The sequence below is a fragment of the Talpa occidentalis genome, unplaced genomic scaffold (genome assembly GCF_014898055.3).
Source record: "Talpa occidentalis isolate TD23 unplaced genomic scaffold, MPIMG_talOcc4v2.1 talOcc4.16, whole genome shotgun sequence".
NCBI lineage: Eukaryota > Metazoa > Chordata > Mammalia > Eulipotyphla > Talpidae > Talpa > Talpa occidentalis.
In genome coordinates, this window is record NW_023601653.1 from 39,311,152 (window position 1) to 39,338,490 (window position 27,339).

The 27,339-nt window shown below is 38.3% G+C and overlaps 1 protein-coding gene across 2 annotated transcripts in view; it reads left to right on the plus strand.

The window, feature by feature from the left end:
• Positions 1-27,339, plus strand: part of WIF1 (WNT inhibitory factor 1) — a 69,244-nt gene that overhangs the window by 36,520 nt on the left and 5,385 nt on the right. The window contains exons 3-7 of one of the 2 annotated variants that reach the window (XM_037514052.1): positions 6,125-6,233; positions 14,987-15,127; positions 16,127-16,222; positions 17,398-17,493; positions 21,923-22,018. In XM_037514052.1, coding sequence (XP_037369949.1) covers positions 6,125-6,233; positions 14,987-15,127; positions 16,127-16,222; positions 17,398-17,493; positions 21,923-22,018 — 538 coding nt within the window. The remainder of the gene's footprint in view (positions 1-6,124; positions 6,234-14,986; positions 15,128-16,126; positions 16,223-17,397; positions 17,494-21,922; positions 22,019-27,339) is intronic. The other variant, XM_037514053.2, reaches the window with a different exon arrangement.

The following is a 27,339-nucleotide window of genomic DNA, read 5'->3' on the forward strand; positions in this document are numbered from 1 at the left end:
GTTTTGTTTTGTGTTTGCCTATGAACATTTAGGTCAGCATCATGATACATGAAGTTAAAAGAGGTTTGAGAGCCATGGTTTTATGAAGAACCTTTGATTTTTAACTGAGAGGTTCCTACAATTATTGCACTTATTAGATTAAATATACATCATAAACCCAGAACTTCAAAGGTGGAAAGAAATACTGGATTCTCTCCATTCCTCCCAAAAGTTAATGCAATTCTCTGCTTCCTTTCTTCATGTCTACCCAAAAACGAGTGCCAGAGTGAAGCCCTTATAAGTTGTCCCATTTTCCTGTGTAAGTGATGTCTTCATCTTTTCTGGAAGGAACAACCCTCATATTTAGCCAAGCTGCTTGGAAGCAAGATAAACGGCCTCCAGCACTCCTCTCTTGATAATATTTGGGTGTCTTTTCTACTTCGCCTTGAAAAGAAAATTTACTGCATGGCTAACCAGGCCAGCAGGAATTTTTAGGAACTTAATTTAGAAGTGAATTATTCTCCTGAACAAACCCATTCTTTGTTTGACTACAAGGCAATCTTTTCATGTGTTTCCCAAGTAAGTACTCTACATACTGCTACCTGGGTTTCCACTAGTGTCATTTAATGAAACAAAATGTACTTTTTCCTAATAGAGGTTTCATGCTCTCCAATATGCCACCCTACCAATTACAGTTCATGCTCTGAATTCCTTTTATCTAAGTAATAAGTCTACAATTTGTGAAACTGGTTCCCAAACTTTAAAACTAGCTCTCTCTGTTCTCCTTGGCAATAGAATTTAGGTTTTATTTGTCCCCAAATTAAGTTTTTCCAGTAGAGAGGCTTGGGACTAAGAATATTTATTATATCATAAAGTAAAAACATAAAGTCCTGTCTAGAAGTTAAAATATAATAAATCTATTGTTTATTTCATAAGTCATTTTCTAGGACACTCAGGGAAATATTTAAGCTCTTAAGTTAAATGATGAAAATATTTCATGTCTACCTTTTGATGGTGATAATTATTTGTAGAAATATTTATATGCTATTGGTGATGTCAGTAAATACCTTTAATGACAAGGTGAAACTTTGAAAGAAGTCAGTGTTAAGCTCAGACAGACAAAAGGCTGGTCAAATCTTAAGTGGTTTTCAAGTTGGAATTTTTAAGAAGGCATTCAAAACAGTACATGAACAAACCTCTTTTTAAAAAAATATACCAAGTAAGAAAGAAGTTATATATTTCAGAGGTTACAACAGCATTTAACAAGTAAGACAAAGACAACTACCTTTTGCTAGTAAGATCCAAGTAAGAAACTGTTTTAAAGCATAGCACTGTGAAGCTATCCGCAGCATCACAAGCACATGTTCAATCCCTGGCTGGCCAGGGAGCTACCCACATGGCACAGCAGACCTCTCCTATCTTGCCCACTGCTCCCCTCAGCAGTGTATTTCAGTCAGTTTGCCTGTTCTGTTATCCACTCTTTCTGGTGAATCCTCTCACTCGCCACCTCTCACCCTGCCCTGTGCCTGTACCCCAGTTCTTGTATGCATAAATTGTTTTAACCCATTCCTGCCCTATGATGTAGTCATCAAATTACACTAGAAAACTGTTGTTTACTAATTTTTGAAGAAAGCAGAGAGCGACCCTAAACCCTCCAGTGGGAAATTTGTTATTGACAAGATCAGATCATCTGCTGTTCAAAGAAGTCCATTAAACCTACCTGTATCTGGCCATCCTGGTGGTACAGGGGTTAAAGTCTCAGCACTATCAAGCTATCACCATCCACAGAGGCTGGCTGGTTTTGATCCACAGCCAGGGGATCTACATGGCTCAGTAGATCCCCCTATTTTGCTCCCCACTCTGTCTCTGGTGAATTCTCTCACCCCCCACACCTCTGTCCTACACCTCAGTTCTCGTATGCATAAATTAATAAAAATAAATCTTTGAAAAAAACAAACATAGCAGTATCATGTTGAGTAGTCATGTCAGTGCTAATGATAAACTCTCCATTACTGATGATAACCAATTCCAAGCTTTCGAGCCTTCTCCTCTGACCATACTCAAAAGCAACAACTGTAGTCCTGAGGGCTATATAGGACCTTATGTTTCTGGGCTCTGAGTGAAATTCTTTAATTTCCACATTCTTTGAACATTATCAAAAAGTTTTGAAAGAGACACTCAGAAGCTACTTTAATACTGATGGTTATTTTCTTAAAGCATGCTTTCAAGGAGACACGCAAGAAATTAAATCAAATTGTGACATAAGCACAGCTCATGTGCTTATGTAAATTTTAAGAAAATTTCATCTATGAGCAGAGAATAATAAAAATAGAGCCAGTGATTAACATCAGTCATACGGAACTGAAAGAAGGGTGCATTATTAATTTTTAAAATAAATGTATTGATTCTGTGCACGTCAGTATAAAATATATAGAACTACATGTAGAAAATTTGGAAAAGAGAAAAAGAAAGTAGTTACCATCAATCCTATTCAATCATTGTTTTAATCATGGCATCTTGTCTTATCAATACAAAAACTGATTTTCAAAACTTGCTGAAATTAGTTTTTATCAAAATAATTTTAAGATATCATTTTTAATGTAGATTTAATTTATAATGTGATAAAGTTCAAAGATACAATTATAGAGCAGCAACTTATATATGGTATCAAAAGCAAAATAGCCACAAACTGTTTTAGTTTCAAAATATTTGTACTCTATTTACTCAGTTCTTTTCTGTCTATCCTCACATGTATTGTTAATACAAATGTTTTGACTAAGTCCTGGCACGTGGTATGCAATACATAGATATATTTTGTGTTATGGTTGCTAATTGTACTTGCTAATTATACTTGGTAATATAACTAAGCCAAGTTATTCATTGTACAAACACTCAGTACTAAATAAATCCTTTTAAAACTCCAGTTAAAGTTTAGAACAGAATCTTAAATGATTAGCATTATTAAAGCTCAAAGAAGTGTAGCTGGTAGAACTCATTTAAAATACATGGGTTCTTTTTTGATTGCTGAATAATATTCCGTTGTGTATATGTACCACATCTTCTTGATCCAGTCATCTATTTTTGGGCATTTGGGTTGTATCCAGGTTTGACCTATTGTAAATAGTGCTGCAATAAACTCATGCCATTTGCAGCAACATGGATGGAGCTAACAGGAATATAGGGGAACCAAATAAAACAACAGTGTAAAAAAATAATAACAGTACAAAACACAACAAAGCAAAAACAGACAATTATAAATCAGAGGCATACTGTAGTGGGGGAGGAGGGAGAGGGATCAGAGGGAGGGAGGGAGGAGGATAGGAGACTGAGGTGATGGTGCACGGGTGCACTGGGGAAGGAAATTCTATGGGGACTCAATCTGAGGGGGTGGGGGGAAGAAAATATTGTTTAAAAATAAGAAAAATTAAAAAAAACAATTTGAACATAAAAAAATACACAGGTACACCAAAGAACACAAAAACATTGATTCAAAAGAATACTTGTACTCATATGTTTATTGCAGCACTATTCATAATAGGTAAAACCTGGAAACAACCTAGATGCCCAAAAATAGATGAGTGGATCAAGAAGATGTGGTATACATACACAGTGGAATACTATTCAGCAATCAAAAAGATAAACTCATGCCATTTGCAGTGAAATGGATGGAGCTAGAAGGAATTATATGCTCAGTGAAATAAGTCAGAAAGAAAAAGAAAAATATTGGATGGTTTCACTTATAGGAGGAATATAGGAGAACCAAATAATATACATGGGGTGGGGAATAATAACAGTTCAATACACAACAAAACAAAACAAAACCAAACAGACAATTATAAATCAGAGACATCCTGCAGGGGAGGAGGAGGGAGAGGGATCAGAGGGAGGGAGGGAGGAGCACAGGGGACTGAGGTGATGGTGCACAGGTGCACTGGTGAAGGAAATTCTATGGGGACTACACCTGAGGAGGGGAAAAGGAAAAAAGCAAACATTGTTTAAAAATGAACAATGATGGGCATCGCCGGTGGCACAGCGGGTTGAACGCTGCTCTGTGAAGCTATCCACAGCCTCTGCAGTGAGGGTTAGATTCCTGGCCGGCCAGGGAGAAACCCACACAGCGCGGCAGACCTCTCCTGCCTCACTTGCTGCTGCCCTTAGCAGTGTCTTCGGTTTGTCTGCCTGTTCTGCTCCCTGCTCTGTCTCTCACCATCCCGCGCCTCTGACTGTACCCCAGTTCTTGTATAAATAAATAAATCTTTATAAAAAAAGATGTAAAATATATATGAATTAAAAATAAATAAATAAATACATGGGTTCACTAAATGCTAAGATGTAGTCCACTTTGATAGTTATTGGTTTTCTTGTAGGGACAGAAATCATATTCTCATTTTTTGAGGGATTCATTACAAATAGAATTATCTTTCCTGATGACATTCCTTTCAACAGACTTCTGGCAAACCTCTATCTTCCCTTAAGCAGGGCAGGAACTAACTGTCTTGTACCCCTTATCCTTAGGACCCTCTGAAGGAGTGAATTTCATAAATTTACTTCATGCAGCTCTGCTCTGTTACAACTTAGGGAATCCTTCACAGTAGTCTTCTGAAACCACCATCACAAGTCAAAGAAGGGGCTGCAGTGGAATTTGGTCATTCAAGGTGTTCCTTCTGATCTAATGAAACCGGAAGGGATTTTGTTTTGGGAGTGTTTTTTGTGTTTTTTTTTTTTTTAACTCTGCACATATAGATGATGCCCTGAGGCAGCTGAGATGACCACTTGGCATTACCCTCCTCATATAAAGTCCTTAACACCTAAAGCATTTGATACTATGGCTTGGTTGTGTGGCTGTCTACTATGTCTTAATATCTTCTATGTTGGAAAATACATTTTATACTGCATATTTTTAAACCTGTTTATTCATGTTTATGTAATTAAATTTGTTAATTAACCCATCCAAATTCTGAACATATCAACAGGTAACTGCAGAATCACTCTCTTTTTCTAACTCTAATGTTAGCATCTGTGCTATTGATTATTCGTGATTCCTAAGCAAAAAACAAACATCGCTTCCACTGAAAACCATTTTCACAATCCAGATGAGAACCAGCTTAGCATCAAAGTTCTACAGTAAGGGGCCTCCCCTGTGGTGCTGTAGGTTGAGCACAGCACCGTGAAGCTCTCTGCAGCCCTCTGCAGCGCCGGTTCGATTCCCGGCTGGCCAGGGAGATTCCCACATGGCACAGCAGACCTCTCCTGTCTCCTCCACTGCCCCCCTCAGCATTGTCTTCAGGTCCATCTGCCTGTTCTGCTCCCTGCTATCTCTGGTGAATTCTCTCACCCTCCCGTGCCTCTGACCAGTTCTTATATAAATAAATAAATCTTTAAATTTTTTTTTTCTACAGTAAGATTATTCATCACTTCTTTGAAGATTTCATGGTGTTGAAGTAGCAGGAATCATTTTCTCAACTAAGTAGAAAAATGGACTATTTACAATATAAAGTTTTATGGCATTACCCTCTTCATATGAAGTCACATTGTATATATGTCATATTGCAGTGATGGGTTTTGCATTTTCAGGCTTTTCTCACCATGATAAAGTTGATCTTAAATAAAAACCTTTCAAAGACTACAAGGCTGAAAAATAAATGTTCCCAGCTACATCAGTGAATTTTGTACTTTAATATCTTTTTTTTCCCCAATTGGTTGCTGCTTTCATTATCCCTTACTTATAGCTTCCAAATTCTGTTCAAAGGGCTCTGTTCAGGTTTGAAAAGAAAGAATTACCCACGGAGTTGAGATGGATGTTCTGAGCACAGCTGGTGATTGTTGTTACATCACTTGTTTTGTTAAGAGCATTTCTTCTCAATCCTTTTATGAGATAGCAAATAAGTGATACTATAAAAGCCTACCTTGTGAATGTTTTAGATAAATCTTATTGTTTTTAAAGGAGCACTTTTCAAATAGACGATCTCATTCTAGAGTTCTGAAAACCAGAAAGGGGAGTAATGCCACACAGCATTTAGGTGTATGCTTCAGAATCCCTGTAGTGAAACATGTCACCCTCCCATCAGAGGGGTAATGACTTGAGAAGTGCCTTCATGCTCTCTTTGGTTTCCATGGTACTCATTGTCAATGCCTTTTGTCGTAGGCAGAATACTTCTATGAATTCCTGTCCTTGCGCTCCCTGGATAAAGGCATCATGGCAGATCCAACCGTTAATGTGCCTCTGCTGGGAACAGTGCCTCACAAGGCATCAGGTGGGTGGTCTTCACTCAGAGAAAGGTTTACACTTAAAATGTAATGGTGACGGGACCCTTTTTTAAGCTCCAGATGTCACCCATCGGAAGGAATATGAAAGGCTTTCCTGAAGAGATGTTGATTTTAGGGCAACTCAGTTGTTGTCCCTTCATCCTTTAGGCAAAAGGTGAGCATGGGAGTGAAGAAATGACAGTTTGATAATGTCCTACTTACTCTATGTAGTCCTAGTTGATGAATGATACCAGATTAACAAGAGAAAGTTGCCAGGTGAGATAAATCTTGCCAGTAATGTGGATTCATATAGTGAACATATACATGGCAAAGAAGCCAAGTAAGTAAGTAGGAGCAAATGGGATGTCAAGAAAAACCTTGTATTGTATTAAATGGGAATTTGAAGGCAAGAAGAGACATGGAAAAAGAGGGAGAAACGGGTTCAGGCTATTAGATTTAATCATCCTTTTTGCTAAGAAGATAATAGTATGTGATGTTTATTTACAGCTTTTCAGCTTGCAGAGTACCTCTTCATTTGGATCTGAGTTATTTGAATGAGCCAAGGTCCAAACTTACAGCTCCTTTTTAAAAATTAAAATATTAAGGTGCATGAGATTAAACTGACCTTCCCACAATCATTGGTAGTAAGTGGTGAGTTGAGAATAGAGGCCAGGATTTATGACTTTTGGAAAATACAGAGATCAGTTACATAACATGTTCAAATATTTCTACAAATGCACATTTCACATAATTGTGGCAATATTATGTATTTAGTTTGCATCATGACTCTTTTGTTCCTAACACTTTAACATAAGCATTTTCTCATGTCATCATAGATTTCCCCAAAAGTTGTTTTTATTGCCCTTAATAGTATTCCATTTATAAACATATTGTCATTTTTTTACTCACCCACAAAATAAGTGTCTTACTTAGAGTTTGCAGGGTTTGCGTGTGTCAACGATCACCGTAGGCATCCTCTCTAAGGTCCCAGGCCATTGTTGGACAACTCCTCGCACAGTAGCCCAGCACAGAGTGGCTGTGCAGAAACCAATTGTCTGTTGCTGAGTGTACCGAAATCATAGAGCTCATCATGTTAAAATGGATTCTTAGAATTATTGTGTCAAAGGACATAAACTATGAGGATGTAAATTATGAACTTTTGAAAAGATTCTTAGAATAAATTGGAAAAATTTCCACATACTTTCCACCAAGGTGGAGCCCAATTGTACCCTGGTTAAAGTGCGGGGAAGAGCTTGCCTTACTGTAACTCATCAACATAGGTTATTAATCAGGTGAACTATTTTGCTGACTTCAAAGTGAAAAGTGGTTTCTCAGTATCCTTTTAATTTGATTTTTTAAATTCTTATTGAGGTAGAGCATATTTAAGACAGTATAAGATGTCTATGTACTATGCTCATTTTTATGTTGCTATAAGAGTATTTTAATTGATTGGCAAGTTTGCTTTATTGAGCTTATTGTAATTTTTTAAATTTACTGCTTATATTTTATTGGGGGGGAGGAAATGCAGAGGCTTTAAAATCCTATGTCATCATGGGCCTCCCTGGTGGCACAGGTGGTTGAATGCCACACTGTGAAGCTGTCCATAGCCTCTGCAGCGCGGGTTCGAACCTGACTGGCCAGGGAGATTCTCTCCTGTCTCACCTGCTGCTCCCCTCAGCAGTGTAATTCAGTAGATCTGCCTGTTCTGTTCCCGGCTCTGTCTCTGCTGAATCCTCTCACCCTTCCGCGCATCTGCTCTGTATCCTGGTTCTTGTATAAATAAATAAATCTTTTAAAAAAAATCCTATGTTATCAAAAGTATCTTTTCCTTTGTGATTTTTCCCCATTATTTTTATGCTTGGAAATTATTCCTATTCCAGAGTCCTATTCCAGAGGGCAGTTATCATTTATCATATATCAGTTATCATTTATACACATGCTTCTAGTATTTTATAAAAATTTACTTTAGCAATAGTATGAGATAGGGCTCTAATCTGAATTATTTTTCTGAGTCAACAAGTTTTCCAGTGTGAGAGTTTGACTTGATTCAAGATATTCCTCGTATTTCACATTAAGTTTTTCTATAACGTAGTTTTATTTTTTTTTAAAGATTTATTTATTTATACATACAAGAGCTGGGGCACAGGCCAGAGTTGCGGGGTGAGGGGGCATGAGAGGATCCACCAGAGACAGAGTGGTGAACAGAACAGGCAGATTGACTGAAATACACTGCTGAGGGGAGCAGTGGGCGCGACAAGAGAGGTCTGCCTCATCATGTGGGTTTCTCCCTGGCCGGCCTTGGATCAAACTTGTGCTACAGTGGCTGAGGATTGCTTCATAGTGAGGTGCTTAACCCCTTGCACCACCAAGGAGGCCCCTATAACATAGTTTTAGAGCTCATTACTTGTTCTGATATTGTAATATTTTACTTGTATAATTTTATAATAACTGATAGCTTAATACTGTCTGTTTTATTAAAAACTAATCTTGTTCTTCTACAGAAATTTTAGAATAATCTTGTTAGTTGTACTGAAAACCTCACTATGAATGCTTTAAATCTACAAAATAATCAGAAAATCAGGCATGCTTACAAAGTCTACTTTGTGGTTATCTACTACTTCCAACAACACCCTGGCACTCTAGGAGTTTGGGCCTTAAATTAGCATAGAGTTTTTCCCATTTTCTGGCATAAGTACCAATGTGGACCTAGACAGGAGGAAAGCAAATTTTAGTCTCTTGGGTCATCCCAGTGATGCTGACACAACTAGCAGTCCACACAGAGGATTTTCATCTAATCTAGATAGGCTTGAGTATATTGAAAGAATGAGGATGTCTTGGTTCTGGAGATTGTAGTATTCACCTGAGATATGTAGTTCCAAGGACGTGAATATTCCCATTCCAGAGACATGGATAGCACAGTCCCACTCAGTTGTTACTGCTGGATTTCACTATTTCATTGATAAGAAAGACAATCTGGCCACCAAATTCTTGGAATATGGTTATTACTCAGTCTCAACTGTGTCATATGGTAATCCTTTTTTTTTTTTTAAGATTTATTTATTTATGCATACAAGAGCTGGCGTACAGGCCAGAGGTGGAGGGGGGCAGTGAGAGGATTCACCAGAGACAGAGTGGGGAACAGGGAGACTGACCCAAGTACACTGCTGAGGGGAACAGCAGGCAAATCAGAAGATATCTGCTGTGCCATGTGGGTAGCTCCCTGGCAAGGTCCGGGATTGAACTCGTGCTGCACAGGCTGTGGATAGCTTCATAGGTTGCATCTTAAGCCCTTGTGCCACCAGGGAAGCCCTGGTAATCCTTTTTTTTTTTAAAGATTTATTTATTTATTTATTTATTTGTTTGTTTGCTTGTTTGTTTGTTTGTTTATTTATACATGCACTGGGTACAGTCAGAAGCGCGGGAGGGGGAGAGAATTCACCAGAGCCAGAGCGGGGAGCAGAGCAGGCAGAAGGACCGAAGTACACTGCTGAGGGGAGCAGCGGGCAGCAGGAGAGGTCTGCGCACCATGTGGGACCCTCCTCTGGTGGCCAGGGAGCAGCCAGGGATCGAACCAGTGCTGCAGAGGCTGCGGGCAGCTTCGCAACCCAGTGCTCAACCGCTGCGCCACCAGGGGAGGCCCCCTGGTAATCCTTTTTAATCAAAGATACAAAGATAATTTTCTATAAAATTTCTCTTGATCATATTTTTTGCTTTTCTTTTCAGAAGCAGTCAGGAATAAAACAAATTCCATTTTATATTTTCTTTCATCATTTTCTGATCATTAAAGCTCTGATAAAAATGCATTAACTAAATTAATTACACAATTATGCTTGTTTACCTTCCAATAAATCTTGCACATTTTTGGATTTTTAACTTAGTGATTATACCCCAAATCTTCCCAGTTTTTTTTTTTTTACTTTGTGTCTAATAAAATAAGCTTGCTAAAATTCTACTTATTAGACTATTGAAACAACAAGATTTTAAAGACTATTTTAAATGATGTCTAGATAAAACATTTTTTTAAATGTGAAGTCTTTACATACTTCAGAGGAAGAGGAGGGAGAGGGATGAGAGGGAGGGAGGGAGGAGCACAGGGGACTGAGGTGATGGTGCACAGGTGCACTGGTGAAGGAAATTCTATGGAGACTACACCTGAGGGGGTGGGAGGAAGCAAATATTGTTTACAAATAAATAATGATATAAAAAATAAAAAATTAAATTAAAAAAATAAATGTGTAGACTTTATAAATAATGCATTTTCGGGGGAAAGTGAGTGATGCTTTTGGCAAAGTGAGATTAAGAACAATTTTCTTGAAGTTACTTGTGTATGTGCATATATACACAAATACACCCCCTTTGCATGTACAAACCCCCTACACACACAGACACACACAGACACACAGTCATACACACACAGGATTGTGGAAGCAGATGTAGGATTATTTGCAGAAATGCAGGTGCAAGAAGTTTATGGGAATTTTAGCCCGTCCTAGGGCAGTTATTCATTAGCCTCATTAGCTCAGTCCCCACAGTAGGAGCAGTGAGGGTACCTTGAATTATTAAAAAGTAACCAAATCAGTGTGTCTTTGCTCCTAAGCATCCAGGTAGTATTCATTATTCTACTGGGCTATTTTATACCCCCAAGCTGCTAAGCTGTTCTTTTATCCCAGACTCCTATACGCCTAAACATTGCAAGAAAAAAGAAAACTCTTGATCTTTAACAGTTATGAAGTGCCTGCCTTCTGGCATCTGAAGAGAACAAAAACAGGAAATACAAACTGCAGGGTGGTTCAGTAAAATTACTGAGTTGTATAACAAAAAACAGTTTCCATAAAGCCAAGGCTTTGCCTCTTTGAACACTCTGTCTCTGTCATACCATGAAATCAACAGAGCAGAGGTGTTTCTCAGCCAAGACTCGGAACCCAATGCCTAGAAATATTTTAAATAGGCACCAGTGCTGGAAGGACCATCTTTTTCTCAGTGACCCCCGTCCTTAACAGAATGTGGGGCCCAGAACACATGCTCAGTTTGCAGAGAGAATGAATGGCTGTCAGCACAGCTTCAAGGACTGATGCTTATTTGTGTTTGATGATTTGAAATCATATAGCAGTTTATATAATCATGTGTGTGAAGTGTTGAGCATGAGCCCTCGCCCGCTTTTCTTGTCTCTTTCCTCTTTGTGAGGACAGTGACTGGCATCACCAGAGTCTTAGGCTGTATGAGCACCAGGCCCAGGTCAGTGTGGGCAAGGTATCAATCAGCAGCTTGCTGTTTATTTCTATATGAGTTAGTTTATGTGCAATCAAGTGCACACCAGTGTGTATTTGAATGTCATGTGAGTTATACTCCATCTGCTATAGTTTTTCTGAGTGGTTTTAATTCACCTTGGTTTAGATTATACAACTTAGACTGCACTGGAACTCACATCTGGCTGAATGTCATCTAGTCTTTGGTAAAAATACCTCTCTCCTTATATGCTTCTTGCAAAAATACAACATGAATTTCACATTTCTATTATCCCTTAGAAGTATGTATGTCTTTCCTGCCTTGGATGATACCTTTTTTTGTACATGTTAACATTTTATTTTCTGTATCTCCCACAATCTATGGTGAATTTGTTTATTTCTGTGTTTGTGTGTGTGTGCACATGTACATGTACAAGTGTATGCCGGTGTGTATAAAGGCTTATGGGTGTATCTCCCATAATTATATCTTTGTGTCTTTCAGTTGTGTAGTTTGTGACAGACAATATGCCAGGTGCTGAGATTATTGAAACAACTAAGATGCGGTCTTTGCCTTTGAAAAGCTCATCTTTAGCAAAACCAACTAAAATCATTACAGTGCAATCACATAGAGGTCTTGTGAGTTACATAAGTGAAAGAATTTAGGCATGGAGTGTCAGGGATGGCTACGGGGAGCAAGTGTTATTTGCTTAAAGAGTGAGTGGGAAGATGCTGGACAAAAATGAGGAGAAAGAACATTCCAAGCAGCTGCATGGAAGTGCAGCATCAGGCTACTGTGGATGTGTACCATATGTTTGGGAACTGAAAGAAATCTAGTTTGGATAAAGCACACATTTTCACAAAAATAAATTACTGAAGACGAGGCTAAATAAAGTCTTTTAAAGCAAAATTCTTTAAGAAGTTTTAAAAGGTGTTTAAAGCTCTTATGACTTGAGTCTTAGGGATAAAATTTATAAGCAGAAAGGAGGACAAGTAGAGCTTGCATAAGATAAAATTAAATTTTAATTTTATGTTTTAAAATTGAAAAATGGGCAAATATAATGGAATTTCCTATACATATAATAAAATCTTTTTAATTTAGCATCCAAGACATGCCTTGAAATTTGACAATCTTGAGAAACAGAAATGAAAAATTGTTTTGAAACAAATATCTTCTCTTTCATGCTAAGATTCTGAAAGTTAAAATAAATATGCCCCCCCCTTTTTTAAAGATTTATTTATTTATACAAGAGCTAGTGTATGCGCCAGAGGCGCGGGAGGTGAGAGGATTCACCAGAGACAGAGCGGGAAGCAGAACAGGCAGACAAACCAAAAGCACTGCTGAGGGGAGCAGCAGGCGAGATAGGCGAGGTCTGCCACAGCATGTGGGTATCTCCCCAGTCGACCAGGAATCCAGCCAGTGCTGCATGGCTGTGGACAGCTTCACAGCACTGTGCTCAACCGCTTGCACCACCAGGGAGGCTCAAATAGGCCCTTTTAAAAGAATTAAGTGGATTGAAAAATAAAGGCTGAATGAGGTCCAGGAAGAAAACATACCTGGAAAACGATAGTTTAGATGATGATGTGATAAAGAACATTCTAAAAGTTCTATCTTTATTCTTTCACATTGTTCCATCATTTCTATGCTTCAGGGAAATAAATCATTGGCCTACCCATTCATGCAAAAGACTCATAAGAAAGATTAAAAAAAAAGTTGTAATTGAACAAAGTATAAATGCACTGGAAGAGCTAATAAATTAAAAGAATTGTGAACTCCTCTACTTCCTTCTTTTTTTTATTTATGTATTTTTTACATCATTGTTCATTTTTAAACAATGTTTGCTCCCCCCACCCCCTGCCAGGTGTAGTCCCCATAGAATTTCCTTCACCAATGTACCTGTGCACCATCACCTCAGCCCCCTGTGCTCCTCCCTCCCTCCCTCTGAGCCCTCTCCCTCCTCCTCCCCTGCAGCATGTTTCTGCTTCCTTCTGAAGTGGAAATCCTTATCAATGAATTTTTGTTTTGTAAACTTGCATTTTGATGTAAGATTTCATTAAACCAAAGCTTTCAAGGGGGACAATTTTACTTTGGAACTTCAGGCATTATTTTGCTTTTGTTTTTTTATTATTCCTGTTAAAATATTTGTATTTTCTTTTCATTTCTTAATTTATAATGCTCAGATCTCAAAGTTCAGGGGAACTGGAAATCCACGTTATTTTGGGACTGGCACAGTAATGAATACTGTCAATAGCAAAGCCTTGAGAGGGTTTTTTGGTTGCCAAGTCTGTTAAGAAGATTGTAACACCAGTTTGTATAAGTGCTTATTGAAAAAAGTGACCAATTTCAAGTTTATTTCTTCTTTTGAACTTAGGGGAAAGATTTATGAAAACTCTAAAGGTTTATGATTTTCCCAAATTTGGGAGAACCATCACCTACCACACGAAAACAAAATGAAGCCAAAATGTGTATGTGTACTGCTAGCAACATTTCTTCTAATTAATAAGGGAGAATTAGAATTTAGAGAATTAGCTTAGAGGATTGGGCTTCCCCAGTGGATATGGTATGGTAATCCAGTGAAATACGGAAATTTATATAGTCATTCTCTCGGCCAATGACTTGAGCCACTTTCCATCCAATGGCTTGTGGGAATTCCACGGTGACTTAATTGTCAACATCTGTGTACCCAGGTGATCATTAGAGTCATAAAAACGATGTGACTCCTCCTTAGGAACCGAAGCCATTTGGGCCTCCCCCTGTGGCGCAGCAGTTGAGCACTGGGCTTCGAGGCTGCCCGCAGCTTCTGCAGCGCCGGTTTGTTCCCTGACCACCACCGGCGAGGGTCCCACAAAAAATAAAAAAATAAAATAAAATAAAAGAACCTAAGCCATTAAATATAAGCCTATCATGTGATTATTTCATCACACCAAGCTCTCTTCTAGATCCCCAAGATATAGACATTTCTAAATATTAACAAATAGCCTGAGAAAATATAAGATTTATTAACTCAATCCAGTGATTGGCATTTATTCTGAGTTGTAGAATATTTTCAAAAACCGTATTTTGTCACTTTCAAGCACACAGAATAAAAATAAATGAATGAGGTAGTGCTTACTGGGCTTTATTTAGTGGAATCTGAAATATCAAATTTTAGCTCTTTGGGGATTATATGAAGGCAGGCAAAGTTGTGTGCAAAGTGTCTTTCCCCAATTAATTAATCTATGCTGCCTACTTGCACCTCTAATTTTCAGAGATCCTTTTTTCAAGATAGTACAGAGCCAGACTATAAGCAAATATCCTGAATTCCACATTAGGTAAGGTACAAATTAACGAGAATTATTCATTCACTCTCCACCAAGATATACAAGTTCTGTGCAGAATGCCCAGAATATCATAATGCTGATATGAGGAGTGGAGACACAGGAATGTCAGATAATGACATCTGAACATTTTTGCTTTGTTCTATGTCTCTCTTACCACGATGCCTGTAAAATTGGTCTCAACTAAATAAACTCCTTCTACCTACTTTCTTTTTCTTTAGTTGTTCAAGTTGGATTCCCATGTCTTGGGAAACAAGATGGAGTGGCAGCATTTGAAGTGAATGTGATTGTAATGAATGCAGAAGGAAACACTATCCTGCAGACACCCCAAAATGCCATCTTCTTTAAAACATGTCAACAAGGTAAATGGTGATTGTGATTCAAGAGAAGGCTAAGTCTTCCAGGTGTGATTTGGGCAGAAGAGAGAGAGAGAGAGAGAGAGAGAGAGAGAGAGAGAGAGAGAGAGAAAGAGAGAGAGATAGAGATATATAGATGATAGATACATAATTTTTTGTATAATTATAGCCACACCTGTGGGAAGAAAGCGTGGTAAATATGGGATCCTGTAAAAGCACAAGATATACTTTCTCTGCTTTGAGCCCACCCACAATTTTAGGAACTCCAATAGCCTTCAAAATGCTCTCCCCTTCCTCCAGCACAGACTTTGGAAGTGCCCAAGGCATCTCATCTTGCCTATGGTCAACGAAGAGCCCTTTCTGGCTCTGGTTCCTGATACAAGGTTGCCAGTCATTTCCAGTCACATAACACAACACTGTCCATACTCCCAGCTGAAAGGTTGGTGCTACTGACTTCCATGGAGAACCAGGTGCCACCATCATGCCAGTGATTCCTGGAAGACAAAGTCACCTCACTGCCACATTCAAAATGCCTATTAAAAGTATAAAGGCCTGGTTCCACTCCCATCCTCACATAAGTACACAAAGTTTTCCAGCACAGAATTTAAGCTCTGGAGGTTTTCAGTGCTCTGGAAAGACCCTGAAGGGTCATCCCACCCTCTGTAAATGAATATTAAGGGCAATATCATTCATTCATTCCAAGTAGATATCAATTTTGGATTGATAGGTGGGGATGAAGGCAGATTAAAACTTGTTTTACCCTCTTCCATGAATGCTCCACTGTTGGAAGTAAGATTGAGAGAGGCAAAATTTTACTTTGAAAACTTAGTGAAGTACAAGTGGGCTGGAAGGAATGAGCTAGAAATATTGGTGTTCAATAAATTACAATAAATTTTGCCCAATGATAGATTGGGTCAAACCATGATCACTAACCCCTTTGTGCTCAATGTAATTCAGCCAACATGAATTTAAAGGTGTCCGTATAAACCTTGTTTCTCTTTTAAGCTGAATGCCCCGGAGGGTGCCGAAATGGTGGCTTTTGTAATGAACGACGCATCTGTGAGTGTCCTGATGGATTCTATGGACCTCACTGTGAGAAAGGTAAAGAAGAGCTGCCCTTGAATGTGGTCACATCACACAGGCGCCTATGTGTCTCTCAAATACACCTCCTGAAATTATTTTCTGGTCACATTATAAGGATTGGTGAAATCTTAAAATCCACAGAGGAACTATATATAGTGATGGGCACAGAGAACTCTGGTACATGTCTACACTCTTTGTGGCCACTTCCCACTCCCTGCAAAGTCACTGTTAAGTACACTATTCTTTTTTTTTTTTTTAAGATTTATTTATTTATGCATACAAGAACTGAGATACAGGCTAAAGGTGTGGCTGGTGAGAGGATTCATTCACCAGAGATAGAGTGGGGAACAGAACAGGCAGATTGACTGAAATACACTGCTGAGAGGAGCGGTGGGCGAGTCAGGAGAGGTCTGCTGTGCCATGTTTGTTGCTCCCTGGCCGGGAATCGAACTTGTGCTGCAGTTGCTGCGGATTGCTTCATAGGTTGTGTCTTAACCCCTTGCGCCACCAGGGAGGCCCCTAAATACTCTATTCTTGAACACAAGCTTATCAAAGTTGTCAGTTTCTTTCCTTTGCTTGAACTGGCTTTCAGACACTAGCGTTATGATTGATTTGAAAATATCTGCTCCAATTAAAAGCCACTTGACTCACAGTTAAGTCGACACTCAAATTAGGAAGTGGTGCAAAGGCAAAAAAAAAGGATGAAAATAATTTGTTTAGTAAGTATATTCATTCATATCAGTGGAATTATTATTAAGGAAATTATATGGAAAAAGAGATAAATAATAAAATGTGTATCAACCATAGGGTGCATAAATACTAAGAACTAATTTGACCAGAGTAAGCAAAATATTTTCTTGTTTGGAATTAGAAGATCAAGGAAATAGGGCAGGAAAAGATATTTTACAGCTGTAAGACCACATCTTAGTCAAAATAATGACTCTGGGCTTAAATTTAATCAGCCATTCAAATGGAATAAATCCAAAAATCTTTCTATGAAATTGGTTTAAAAATAGCCTCATTTATACCACAAAAGTAATTCTTAATAAAGCAAACTTGTATATCTGAAGATTGAACATTTTAGAGTCAACCACAATACTTGAAAATGTAGACCTGTTATATTTTTGACATTTCCATAATGGTCCTGCTCCAAAACCCTATTTGACCTTAATGGAGTTCTCTCTCTCTATTAGCCCTTTGCACCCCACGATGCATGAATGGCGGGCTTTGTGTTACTCCTGGTTTCTGCATCTGCCCACCTGGATTCTATGGAGTCAACTGTGATAAAGGTAACAATTTCTTTTTAAGAACAAGGATTTCTTTTTATTTTACTTTCGAAACATTTGTTTAAAATAAGTCTACTTGTACATTTTTTTAAGATTTATTTATTTATGCATACAAGAGTTAGGGTATAGGCCAGAGATGCAGGGGGTGAGAGGATTCACCAGAGACAGAGTGGGGAACAGAACAGGCAGACTGACTGAAATACACTGCTGAGGGAGCAGCGGGTGAGACAGAAGAGTCTGCTGCACCATGTGGGTTGCTCCCTGGCCAGCCAGGGATCAAACTCGTGCTACAGAGGCTGCAGATTGGTCAAAGTGCGGTGCTTAATCCCTTGTGCCACCAGGGAGGTCCCAACTTGTAAGTTTTTTAAAAGATTTATGCATACAAGAACTGGGATACAGGTCAGAGGTGTGTGGGGTGAGTGGATTCACCAGAGACAGAGAGGGGAACAGAACAGGCACATTGATAGAAATACATTGCTGAGGGTAGCAGCAGGCCAGTCAGGAGAGGTCTGCTGTGCCATGTAGGTTTCTCCCTGGCCAGGGATCGAACTCGTGCTGCAGTGGCTGCAGATTGCTTCATAGGTTTCATCTTAACCCCTTGTGCCACCAGGGAGGCCCTACTTGTAAATTTAATTAAAAAATATATGTATGGGGAAAACTAGTTAGGAGCTGAGAACCTTAATATCTGCTTAAAGACAGTGTCCACTGCCTTACATAAGAATCTCCAGAACAGCCATTCATTTCCCTGAACAAAAAATAAAAATAACACACTTGTATTTCCTGGGAATGTAGTAGATATTCTTTGATAGGAAATTTAAAATAATAGTGGCATAAAAACATAACAGAATATATATAAAAGAAGTCTACTTACTATATCATTACTCTTCATAGCAGCTCTATAAATAGAGTGTACCACTGAGCTGACTGCTGTAATAACTTGAATCACAAATTTGAGTGTAGCTTAACACAGAAGCTTGTTTTCACTCACAGAATGCTCCCGTGCAGGATCTTCTGGTCAATGAACAGGCCTATTCCTCCACATAGTGACCCAGAACCTTCTGGCTAAGCTCTTTGGAGTTTTGGAGCTAGTTCACTGGATCCAGCCAATAAGCAGAGAAAGAGAATCAGAGTAGGCACTGCTTTAAACAAACAGAACCAAAACCAATCCTGGCTCAGAATTAGCCTTAAGGTTCTTTCTGGATGCAAGCAGAAGTATAATCGCTGGCTGGACAACTGTCTGCTTCTGACTTTAGGGGAGGGAGCATGGGATTTGTCAATATGTAGTTGTCCCTGCCACATGAGGTTCTGGCATTTCCTAAATCAGTTTTGTGGGTGAGCTGCTAAGACAGAAATGAAACAACCTGCTCTGAACTGCCTGACCAAGAAATTCACTAAACCCCAAGTCAGTGCTTTGCTCACAGATCACATCCCTGAGAGACGGGGTTTCTCCCTGGAGTACTGCAGCATCATGGCCAGATTTTACTCTCAGAAGGTGGATTCAAGCTTGAACCTAAAACATTGATTCATATACTTTAGAAGATACCTGTCTGTTTTTCCCAGTTCCCATCTTTTATGAAAAAAAAAATTTAGTGAAATTATACTCATGTGAAAAATGCCAATGTCATAAGTAGAGCACTGTTTTTTCAAATAAGTATAAGCCTTAAAATAAGACAATGTGTTATTTTTGAGAAGTGTCTGTTTAGTGATAATGCAGTTAACACCAATTAATATTGAAATAAGCATTGTTTAAAAAACAGGAAAAACTGAAAAATAAAAGAGACTTTAGCTGGAGTCAGTGTAATAATTTATGGTTGTCTGTCATTTCATGGTAGAGTACTTTCAGATAATTATCTAATTTTATTTTCAGCAACCCTTTGGAGCATATAAAGTTTTATCCATCTCATTCCTTGATAAGCAGAATGAGATGTCCAGACCTCAAATCACCTGATCTCACTGTGCCGTGTGGCTGCTGGAGCCACCTGTTCCAGATCCCACTTCCTCTACAGTGACTTTGGGTCCAGGCAGGAACTGGAGCTCTCTGGGCATCATGCTTTTCCCATCTCTAAACTGGACTCTAAGCCACTGACCGCCCCCACCCCCCAAAGCCCTAGCCCTAAGTTCTTTGAGATAATGTGCCAGGGCTTCTCTACCTTATATTCAGTAATCTTTTTAAACTATAGCATGAGGTTAAACACAATTAAAAAAATATATTAATAAAGATTATACATTAACAACACTGTTAATAATTAACAGCCAGTGAGTAAGATTCTTTCATTGTAAAACTTCCTTTTATTGGTCTAAATTTAGCATTCAGCATTCTCTGCTATTTCAATATTGAGCATTTCTTGATGCAGAACCAAATTCATATTATATCAAAACTATTAAGAAATTGAGCAAAGCCTTCAGAGATTTGGATGAGGAACTCATATAGGAACATATTTAAAGAGCCATGTGTGGGGCCTGCTCACGTGGACATGGCTGTTAATTGGTGTTGCTTGCACAGTAGCGTGCCAATTATAGTGTTTTTCTAGTTCTGGTGCACACACGCTGCCTGGCCCCTGTTGAAGGAAAAAGTTTTGTCTGTATTCCAATATGCTTTACATTTTGTAATATTTTACTTTTCTGATGGAAGAGTTTCCCACTTGTTAGACTCTAATAATTTTCAAAAATTCTTTTGGGGAATATGGTAAAATTCTACTTGGTCTCATTGGAAATCTGGGAACATTAAAATATAATATTGTTCACTACTTCAACAAAAAAAATGCATTCATTATCCAGAAGGGAGAATAGATCTTCTGAAAAATAGTTTAATTACGGGCACAAAGCTAGACCATAGCATTATATATCTGAAGACACCCTAAGAATGAACATTCACTGGCTCTTGGGCCATCTGTCAAAAACTTGAGAAATTGAGTAGTTCAGCATTGGCCTAATATCCCCTCAGCCCCAGTGACAGTTACTTAGTGTGTCTGGCTCATTTCCCTATTTAAGAATTATTGCACAACAGGAATGTAGAGAAAATCAGCCAGGATGATAAAGTATACAAATATTATGAGTGTGTCCAAGCTCTGTAACTTTCACTATGCTCTCAGGCTCACTGTGTTCTATACATCTGTAAGGGACGGTCCCCAGAGGGCATCAGCCAAGGGGGACTAATCTTGATATTTTCTCATCTCTTCTTATCTCCAGTAGAAACAGGGGCAAGTGGGGAGACAGGACACACTCCCCAAAACAACAGTCTGGCCCTCATTAATTGTAACAGCAAATAGCAAGGAGGAATCCCAGAGTTGTTTCTCCTAATCCTAAATCCCAAGTCCTATCTCCAAAATCTCAATGCTGCTGCTCCCCTCTATCGAGAGGCTTAATTTTGCCAAAGGTACAATATTGCCTTAAGCGGGAAGGAACTTATGATTATAAACAAAAATGCTTTATCATTTAAGAAGCCTGGAATTCACAGAATATGCTAGTTGGAGCTCTTTTGCACAAAGAAAGCATACACTTATTGCTTTTGGATTTCCTTTCTGATTTTCCTACAGGAAGCTTACTTTAGCTTTTGTTCATCTATGGCCAACTTTGGCCTATTTTATATGGGACAAGAACAAATAGGCCATATAACTAGAATTGCCAAGAACTCAAGTTCTTATTTTAATCTCCTTTATAGAATGAGCCAACTTGTCTATTTTTAGATATTTGTTCTCCCTCTTTCCCTGTTTCCATCCTTCCTCTAGTTAGGTGCTAGTGAGTTGTGAAATTCCAGTCGGCATTCGGCATTCGATACCAAGAGAGAGGGTTCAGGGTGGGTTGCAGACAGTATGAATATTAATTGGATAATCCAGTTAATTGGACTCCCACAATAATATATCCAATTTCTTCTGGCTCATGCTGATGTGACTCCCCTGACTGTGAGGTCTCAGCCTTCCTTGTTCTCAATACACTTACACCTTCCTCCAAATGTCAGTAAGTCTATTTTTTAAAAAGTCTTAGTCCGTAAGATGAATGTCTGTTCATCTTGTTTTGAAAAAAAAAGTTGCTCTTTCTTTTATTGGAACCAAAGATTTTATCTGTTCCAAAGTAAGTTTTCCCCTTTTCCTTTATCTTAAAAACAATATTTCCTTGGGTTTTTAGTGGTGTCCTTTTAAAAGCGTATTTACAAGCTAATGAAAAAAAATACTTTCACACATTGTGCCTTTTTTTACTAAGATGCCAACCACTTGGGTGGATACTGGTAATGTATGTGGTATCCCATTATGTTTGTGAAAATCTCAAGTGGTCAAGGAATTGGTTATGATTTTTGTATTTATAATGTGATTTATTTACTAAATAAGTAGAAGGCAAGTAGCAGATGCCACAGAGGTATTACTGCACATTAAGTGAAGTTTCTGTTTTTAAATTGAACCTGCCTAATGCAACACCCTATTATTCATACTAACAGCAAACTGCTCAAACACCTGCTTTAATGGAGGGACCTGTTTCTACCCTGGAAAGTGTATATGCCCTCCAGGACTGGAGGGAGAACAGTGTGAAATAAGTGAGTACTGATTGACCATCTGCTTTCTTGTTTTCTGGGGACCTTAGGAAATCCGCTCTTTTTTTTTTTTTTTTTCCAAAGAGGAGCCAGAAGCCCAGAGTGAATGAATAGCTTGTCTAGGGTGTGAGCCATGTGGTTTCTTTCCATAGATTCTGCCACTGTCATTCTGATTAAAGGTGGAGCAGAGTGACATAGCTCAGCTCAGATGACTCAGAGAAAATGCCTCTAACTCAGATATATCTGGATTTGGGTTATTTTAGCATGTTGTTTTCTTTCTTGTTAGCATTTTTGCCCCCTTATCATCCTACAGAGCCCACAGTTTTAGCCTAGAAATGTAGACCAGAGCTTTGGGATTTATTAGAGGGTTTCTGGCTCTGCCATTTGCTGCCACATCCCCTAAACTAGACTGAGCCTAGAAACCCATCCAAGCGTAAAAAAAGAGACTCAAGAAAAGGAAGGTTGGGAATTTGCATTACAATGACAGAAAAAAAGAATGAGTAGCACACATAACAACATGAATGACTCACACAGATTCTAAGTAAATGGAGCTAGACACAAAAAAAGTGTAGAGGGCATGATTCCATTTTTATGAAGTAAAAAAACAAGCAAAATCTGTGGATGCTGGTAGAAACCAGGGTAGTGGTTGGGACACAAGGTACTGAAAATGTCCTATATCTCGATTAGTGAAGGGTCACACGAGCATTTATATAAAAAAAATAGTTGAGCTGTAAATTACAATTGCTGCATGTTATGCTTATCTGTGTATTTGTCATGCTTCAATACAAAAAAAATAAATAAATAAAAATTTGAGGGTGGAAGGTGGTAGATAATCATTGTTTTAGGAATCAGGATAGCAAAGTACTTGTCCAGGCTCTGCCATCTGCCAGCCACTTATCCCTCAGCAAGTCACTAAGCCTCTCGATTAAACCCACAAATGAGTCAGCTCCAACCTAGATGCTTTATGACCCAGAAGACAGATAACACTGAAGTTCCATTTGGGAAGTAACAAAAGGAATGTGAGCAGGTCTGCTAAGGGTGCTGTATCCCTGCCTTTCTGAAAGTTCTGGAATATGACATTCTCATTTCCAGCTGTACCATATCTGTAAAACACCAAGTAGTAAATAGAGCCATAGTTTCTGAAGTTGTAATGGATTCCAAATTTAATACTGACTTCCTATTTTAACTTTCGACCCCTAATTTATTTGTGGGTTTTTGTACTTTAATGAGTAGTAGGTGAAGTAACCATTTTTTATAGAGTTCAAATGAAATACCTCTGAAGTTTCCATAGAACATGTAATTAATTGTCAGGATGTGGTTTCTGTTCTTATTAATTACCCTTCCCTGATAAAGATATCTCTGAACTAACTCCCCTCAATTTTCACCCTGTGCTTACTCTCAGACTTTGCATACTTAGTTGATTCATGTTTATGAATCTTTGTTCATGGACTCATTTCTCTTCATCTAAGTATGCCCTATCATGCCCTTGTATTTATCTCATTACCATTGGGAAAGCCAATGTTTTTTATTTCTGATTTTGGATTTTTCCCCCCAAAGTGCACCAAAAATGTGGGCTCTTGAAAGCTTCTGATTGTTCTTATTCCAAGTTATTCTCAAACTTTTTAAGGAAATTTCTTGTTTCTAGTACAGGAACCAAATTAACAGGAGAATGAAGAAATGAATTGAAAATTGTGTCTAAAAGTAATGAGATAAAAGGTTTAATTATGTATTCTTATTTCTTAATTGAGCTATAATTCACACACCATAAAATTCACCAAAGTATACATTTCAGTTTCTCCTTAAGGTCGTGCAAAGTCACTTCTATCCCTTTCTAGAACATGCCATCATCCTCAGAAGAAACTCGGTATTCATTAGCAGTTAGTCCTCCTGCCCCCCCTTGCCCCCAAAAGCCTGGAAACCACTAATCTACTTTCTCTTTCTTTATTTGCCTATTTGGGACTTTTCATACAAATAGAATCATACAATACATGATCTTTTGTGCCTGACTTTTTTCACTTAGCATAATTTTCAAGCTTCACCTATTTGGTGGCACACATCAGTACATTCGTTTAATTGTTAGATCATAGTCCATTATATGGACATGCCAACCACATTTTGATTATCCATTCCTCAGTTGATGGACATTTGGGGTTGTTTCCACTTTGGGGCTACTAAAAAATATGCTATGAACATTCATGTACAAGTTTTTGTAAGAACATATGTTTTCAGCTCCCTTAGGTCTATACCTAGAAGTGGAATTGCTAGACAATATGTTAACTTTATGTTTGGTTTTTGAGCAACTGCCAAACTTTCCCAAAGCAACTGTGCCATTAGATGAAATATGTATTCTGATGTTATTTATATTTTCATTTCTCCTGGCCTCTAAATTTCATTCTGACTTAATTGTGAGATATGCTGCAAGTTAACAGGAAAATCATGGTTAGAGGAATCTAGATGTATGGTTATACATTTATCTTGTTTTGAGGCTTATAGATTTCCCAAGAATCTTTAATGAAACTTCACTTATAAATACCACAGAAATTATTTACAGTGTATTGTAAATGGGTTTTAAAATAATGAGTTATTATTATACAAGTTCTCTGTATAAAATATTCCCTGTAAAGAATTTAGAATATTGGCTAAAACCATTGAATTTACCCGTTAGCCTAAAACCCAAAGACTATGGTTATTGGTACTTACTGTAAACCCTACCATTTTTCTGTGTGTAGCAGAGCCACAAATTCAAATTATCCTACAAGCTGATATGTGAAGGAAATTTAATGTCTCTATTTTGTCAATATCTTAGCTCATTGTTCTAACTAGAATGCCAACAAACCTGTTTGTCTTAGTCTAGTTTGGTTTTCTAACTAGTAAAAATGCCAACAAAACTGTTTGTCTTAGTCTCTTTTAGGTAAAAATGAATAAGCTCTCAAGTGACTCAGTTTTCTACTGCCCTGTGGATAGAATTTGGTTGCAAAATATTTTTAGGGAAAGGAAGTCATTAGTAAAGACACAGGATTCAGAATTTTAAGACAATCAGCTCTTCAGGAGGTTTTGACTTCACGTGGTTTGATCTAGGGATGGACTTCCGACAGTCCCCTGCAGTCACATTTCAGTAGTGTGATAAATTAGGAGAGAGTCCTCCTTCCTGGCTGCAGCAACCCTCTTACCAAGAAAACAGCATAAGGACTCATTTATTCAGCAAAAAGTTTCTCTGTACTAATCATTCTCTGCGTTTTCCCTGGTTATCAAGTTCACCTCCCATAGAACATGGGGAAATTTGGGCTCACCAAGTATTTCACAACAAGTACTCTATCTTTCTGCTATGTAATTATAGTACCGCATCTTGCTTACTTGAAAAACTCCAGTGCATTGCAGAGTGCTGTGATAGGATCCAATTTTGTTCATATTATGGAGTCAGATGTTTCTTTGATGCGAATGAAAATTCAGAGTTACAGTCCTTTCCCTTAGGTTAGAGTTCAGATCTTGATGAAATAATAAATGCTTTTCTTTGTATTAAAACATAGAAGAAAGGACCCTTTTAGATTTTCAGTGGCCAGTGAAAAGGTGATAGTCTATTATCAGGTTTTTCTTGAGACCTGTTTTAGAACAGTCATGCTTTAGATAAAACTTAAGCTCTAATGGTATTCCATGTTTATGAGAGACTCTTAAGATCTCAGTGTTTTGCCTACACTGTCTTTGCAATGACTAGTGCTGCTTTGGTCAATTTAATATGAAGAAAACCCTTGAAGATAAGTAAAGTGCTCTTAGCAAAATTATTTTCATATGGGAGTCACTTCACATTTTAAAAGCATAGTGCTTGTTGGCAAAATGCACAGTAGTGCACATCTCTCAAAGCTTCATTTGACCATTTAAAAAAAGAGCTTAGGGAGTGAAAGGTGGGTGAGTTTAGGATAGAGATTTCATTTCTTCTCCTTATGTACTAAGATCTTTATAATGAATGTTCTGCTAATGTAGGGGAGAAAAAAAGAGAGCAACAACAACAAAATCCAGACTCCTCCACTACCAACATCTAAAAGCTGTTCGCTCTCTGTGGAATATTATTCCAGTCACAGGATGTGGTTTCAGCTTTGGGTGAATGACCCTCTGTCTTCTCAGCTTCAAAAAATTCAGCCTAGCAAATTCTAGATTGTAGAGAGGGAAAATAAATAGCTTCTGGAGCATGAAAGCAGAAAATGATATAATATTTACACGTAAGACCCTATTCCAGCTCTAAAATCCTGTGATCCCAAGATCTATGAAAACATGAACAACACTCCTTTGGCGCAGAGATAAAAGAAAGAATGATGTGTATCATTAGGAGCTAAGACTGTTCAGAAAAATACATAGGTGTAGTATCAGACAGACAACTTTTATGCCCCACCTCGTCTCCGACTCAGCCAACATTTCACTCCGGCCACTGCCTGGGCAACCTCGTTTGCATAGGCAGGGCCTGAGTGCACCTCCATTGGACTGCCCCGCACTTGTCTTACTTCAGCTCCCCTCCCTGAGTCTTAAACAACACAGCTTGCACTCACATCGTTGCAGAATGGGTTGTGAGGAAACTCACCCATGGGGCAACTCCTGACCAGTGGGACACAGCAGCCCAAGAATAAATGCCTCCTTCACCTTTCTTAACCACAGCTCTGTGGTGCAATCCAGCGGCTCCTTAGGACGCAGCAGGAGAGAGCTGGGTTGCCCATAATGACGACAGCCCACAAACACTGTCAGCTTTCCCTCCTTCCTCATTCTCGTCTCTCCACTCTACATTTTTGTTTCCTAGGACCACTTCCCAAATAAGCTATCTGCCCACAAGTCCTGATTTTGGGAGAATCCTAAGCTAAGGCAGATGTCCTCAGGGACAGGTGTAGGCCTGCTTTCCATAAAAGTGATGTTCAAAAGTCATGACCCAGAGAAAAGAGCATTTAGAAATTTATTCATCGCTTAACTTTTCCATATCTTAAATTACTGTGTTTATGGATCAGTTAAAATATGATTCTGCCCATGGAAAAGTAACGTAAATATAGAGTGTTTGTTGCAGGAGATACAGATTTGGTTTTTTGTTTGTTTGTTTGTTTTTTTAGAATATTCAAGCTTATATGTATTTATTCATCTCATTGGAATCCAGATCTGTCTTATTATTTTAATTAATATAGCTTTATATTCTTGCAATCAGGCAGTGTTAGTCTTCCAACTTCATTCTTTTTCCAAGCTGTTTTTTGATATTCTAGGTTGTTTGTACTCTTACATGAATTTTAGAACCAGTTTGTAACAGTTTCTTCAAAAACTCCTGTGAAATTTTGACTGGGATTGTATTGAAACTA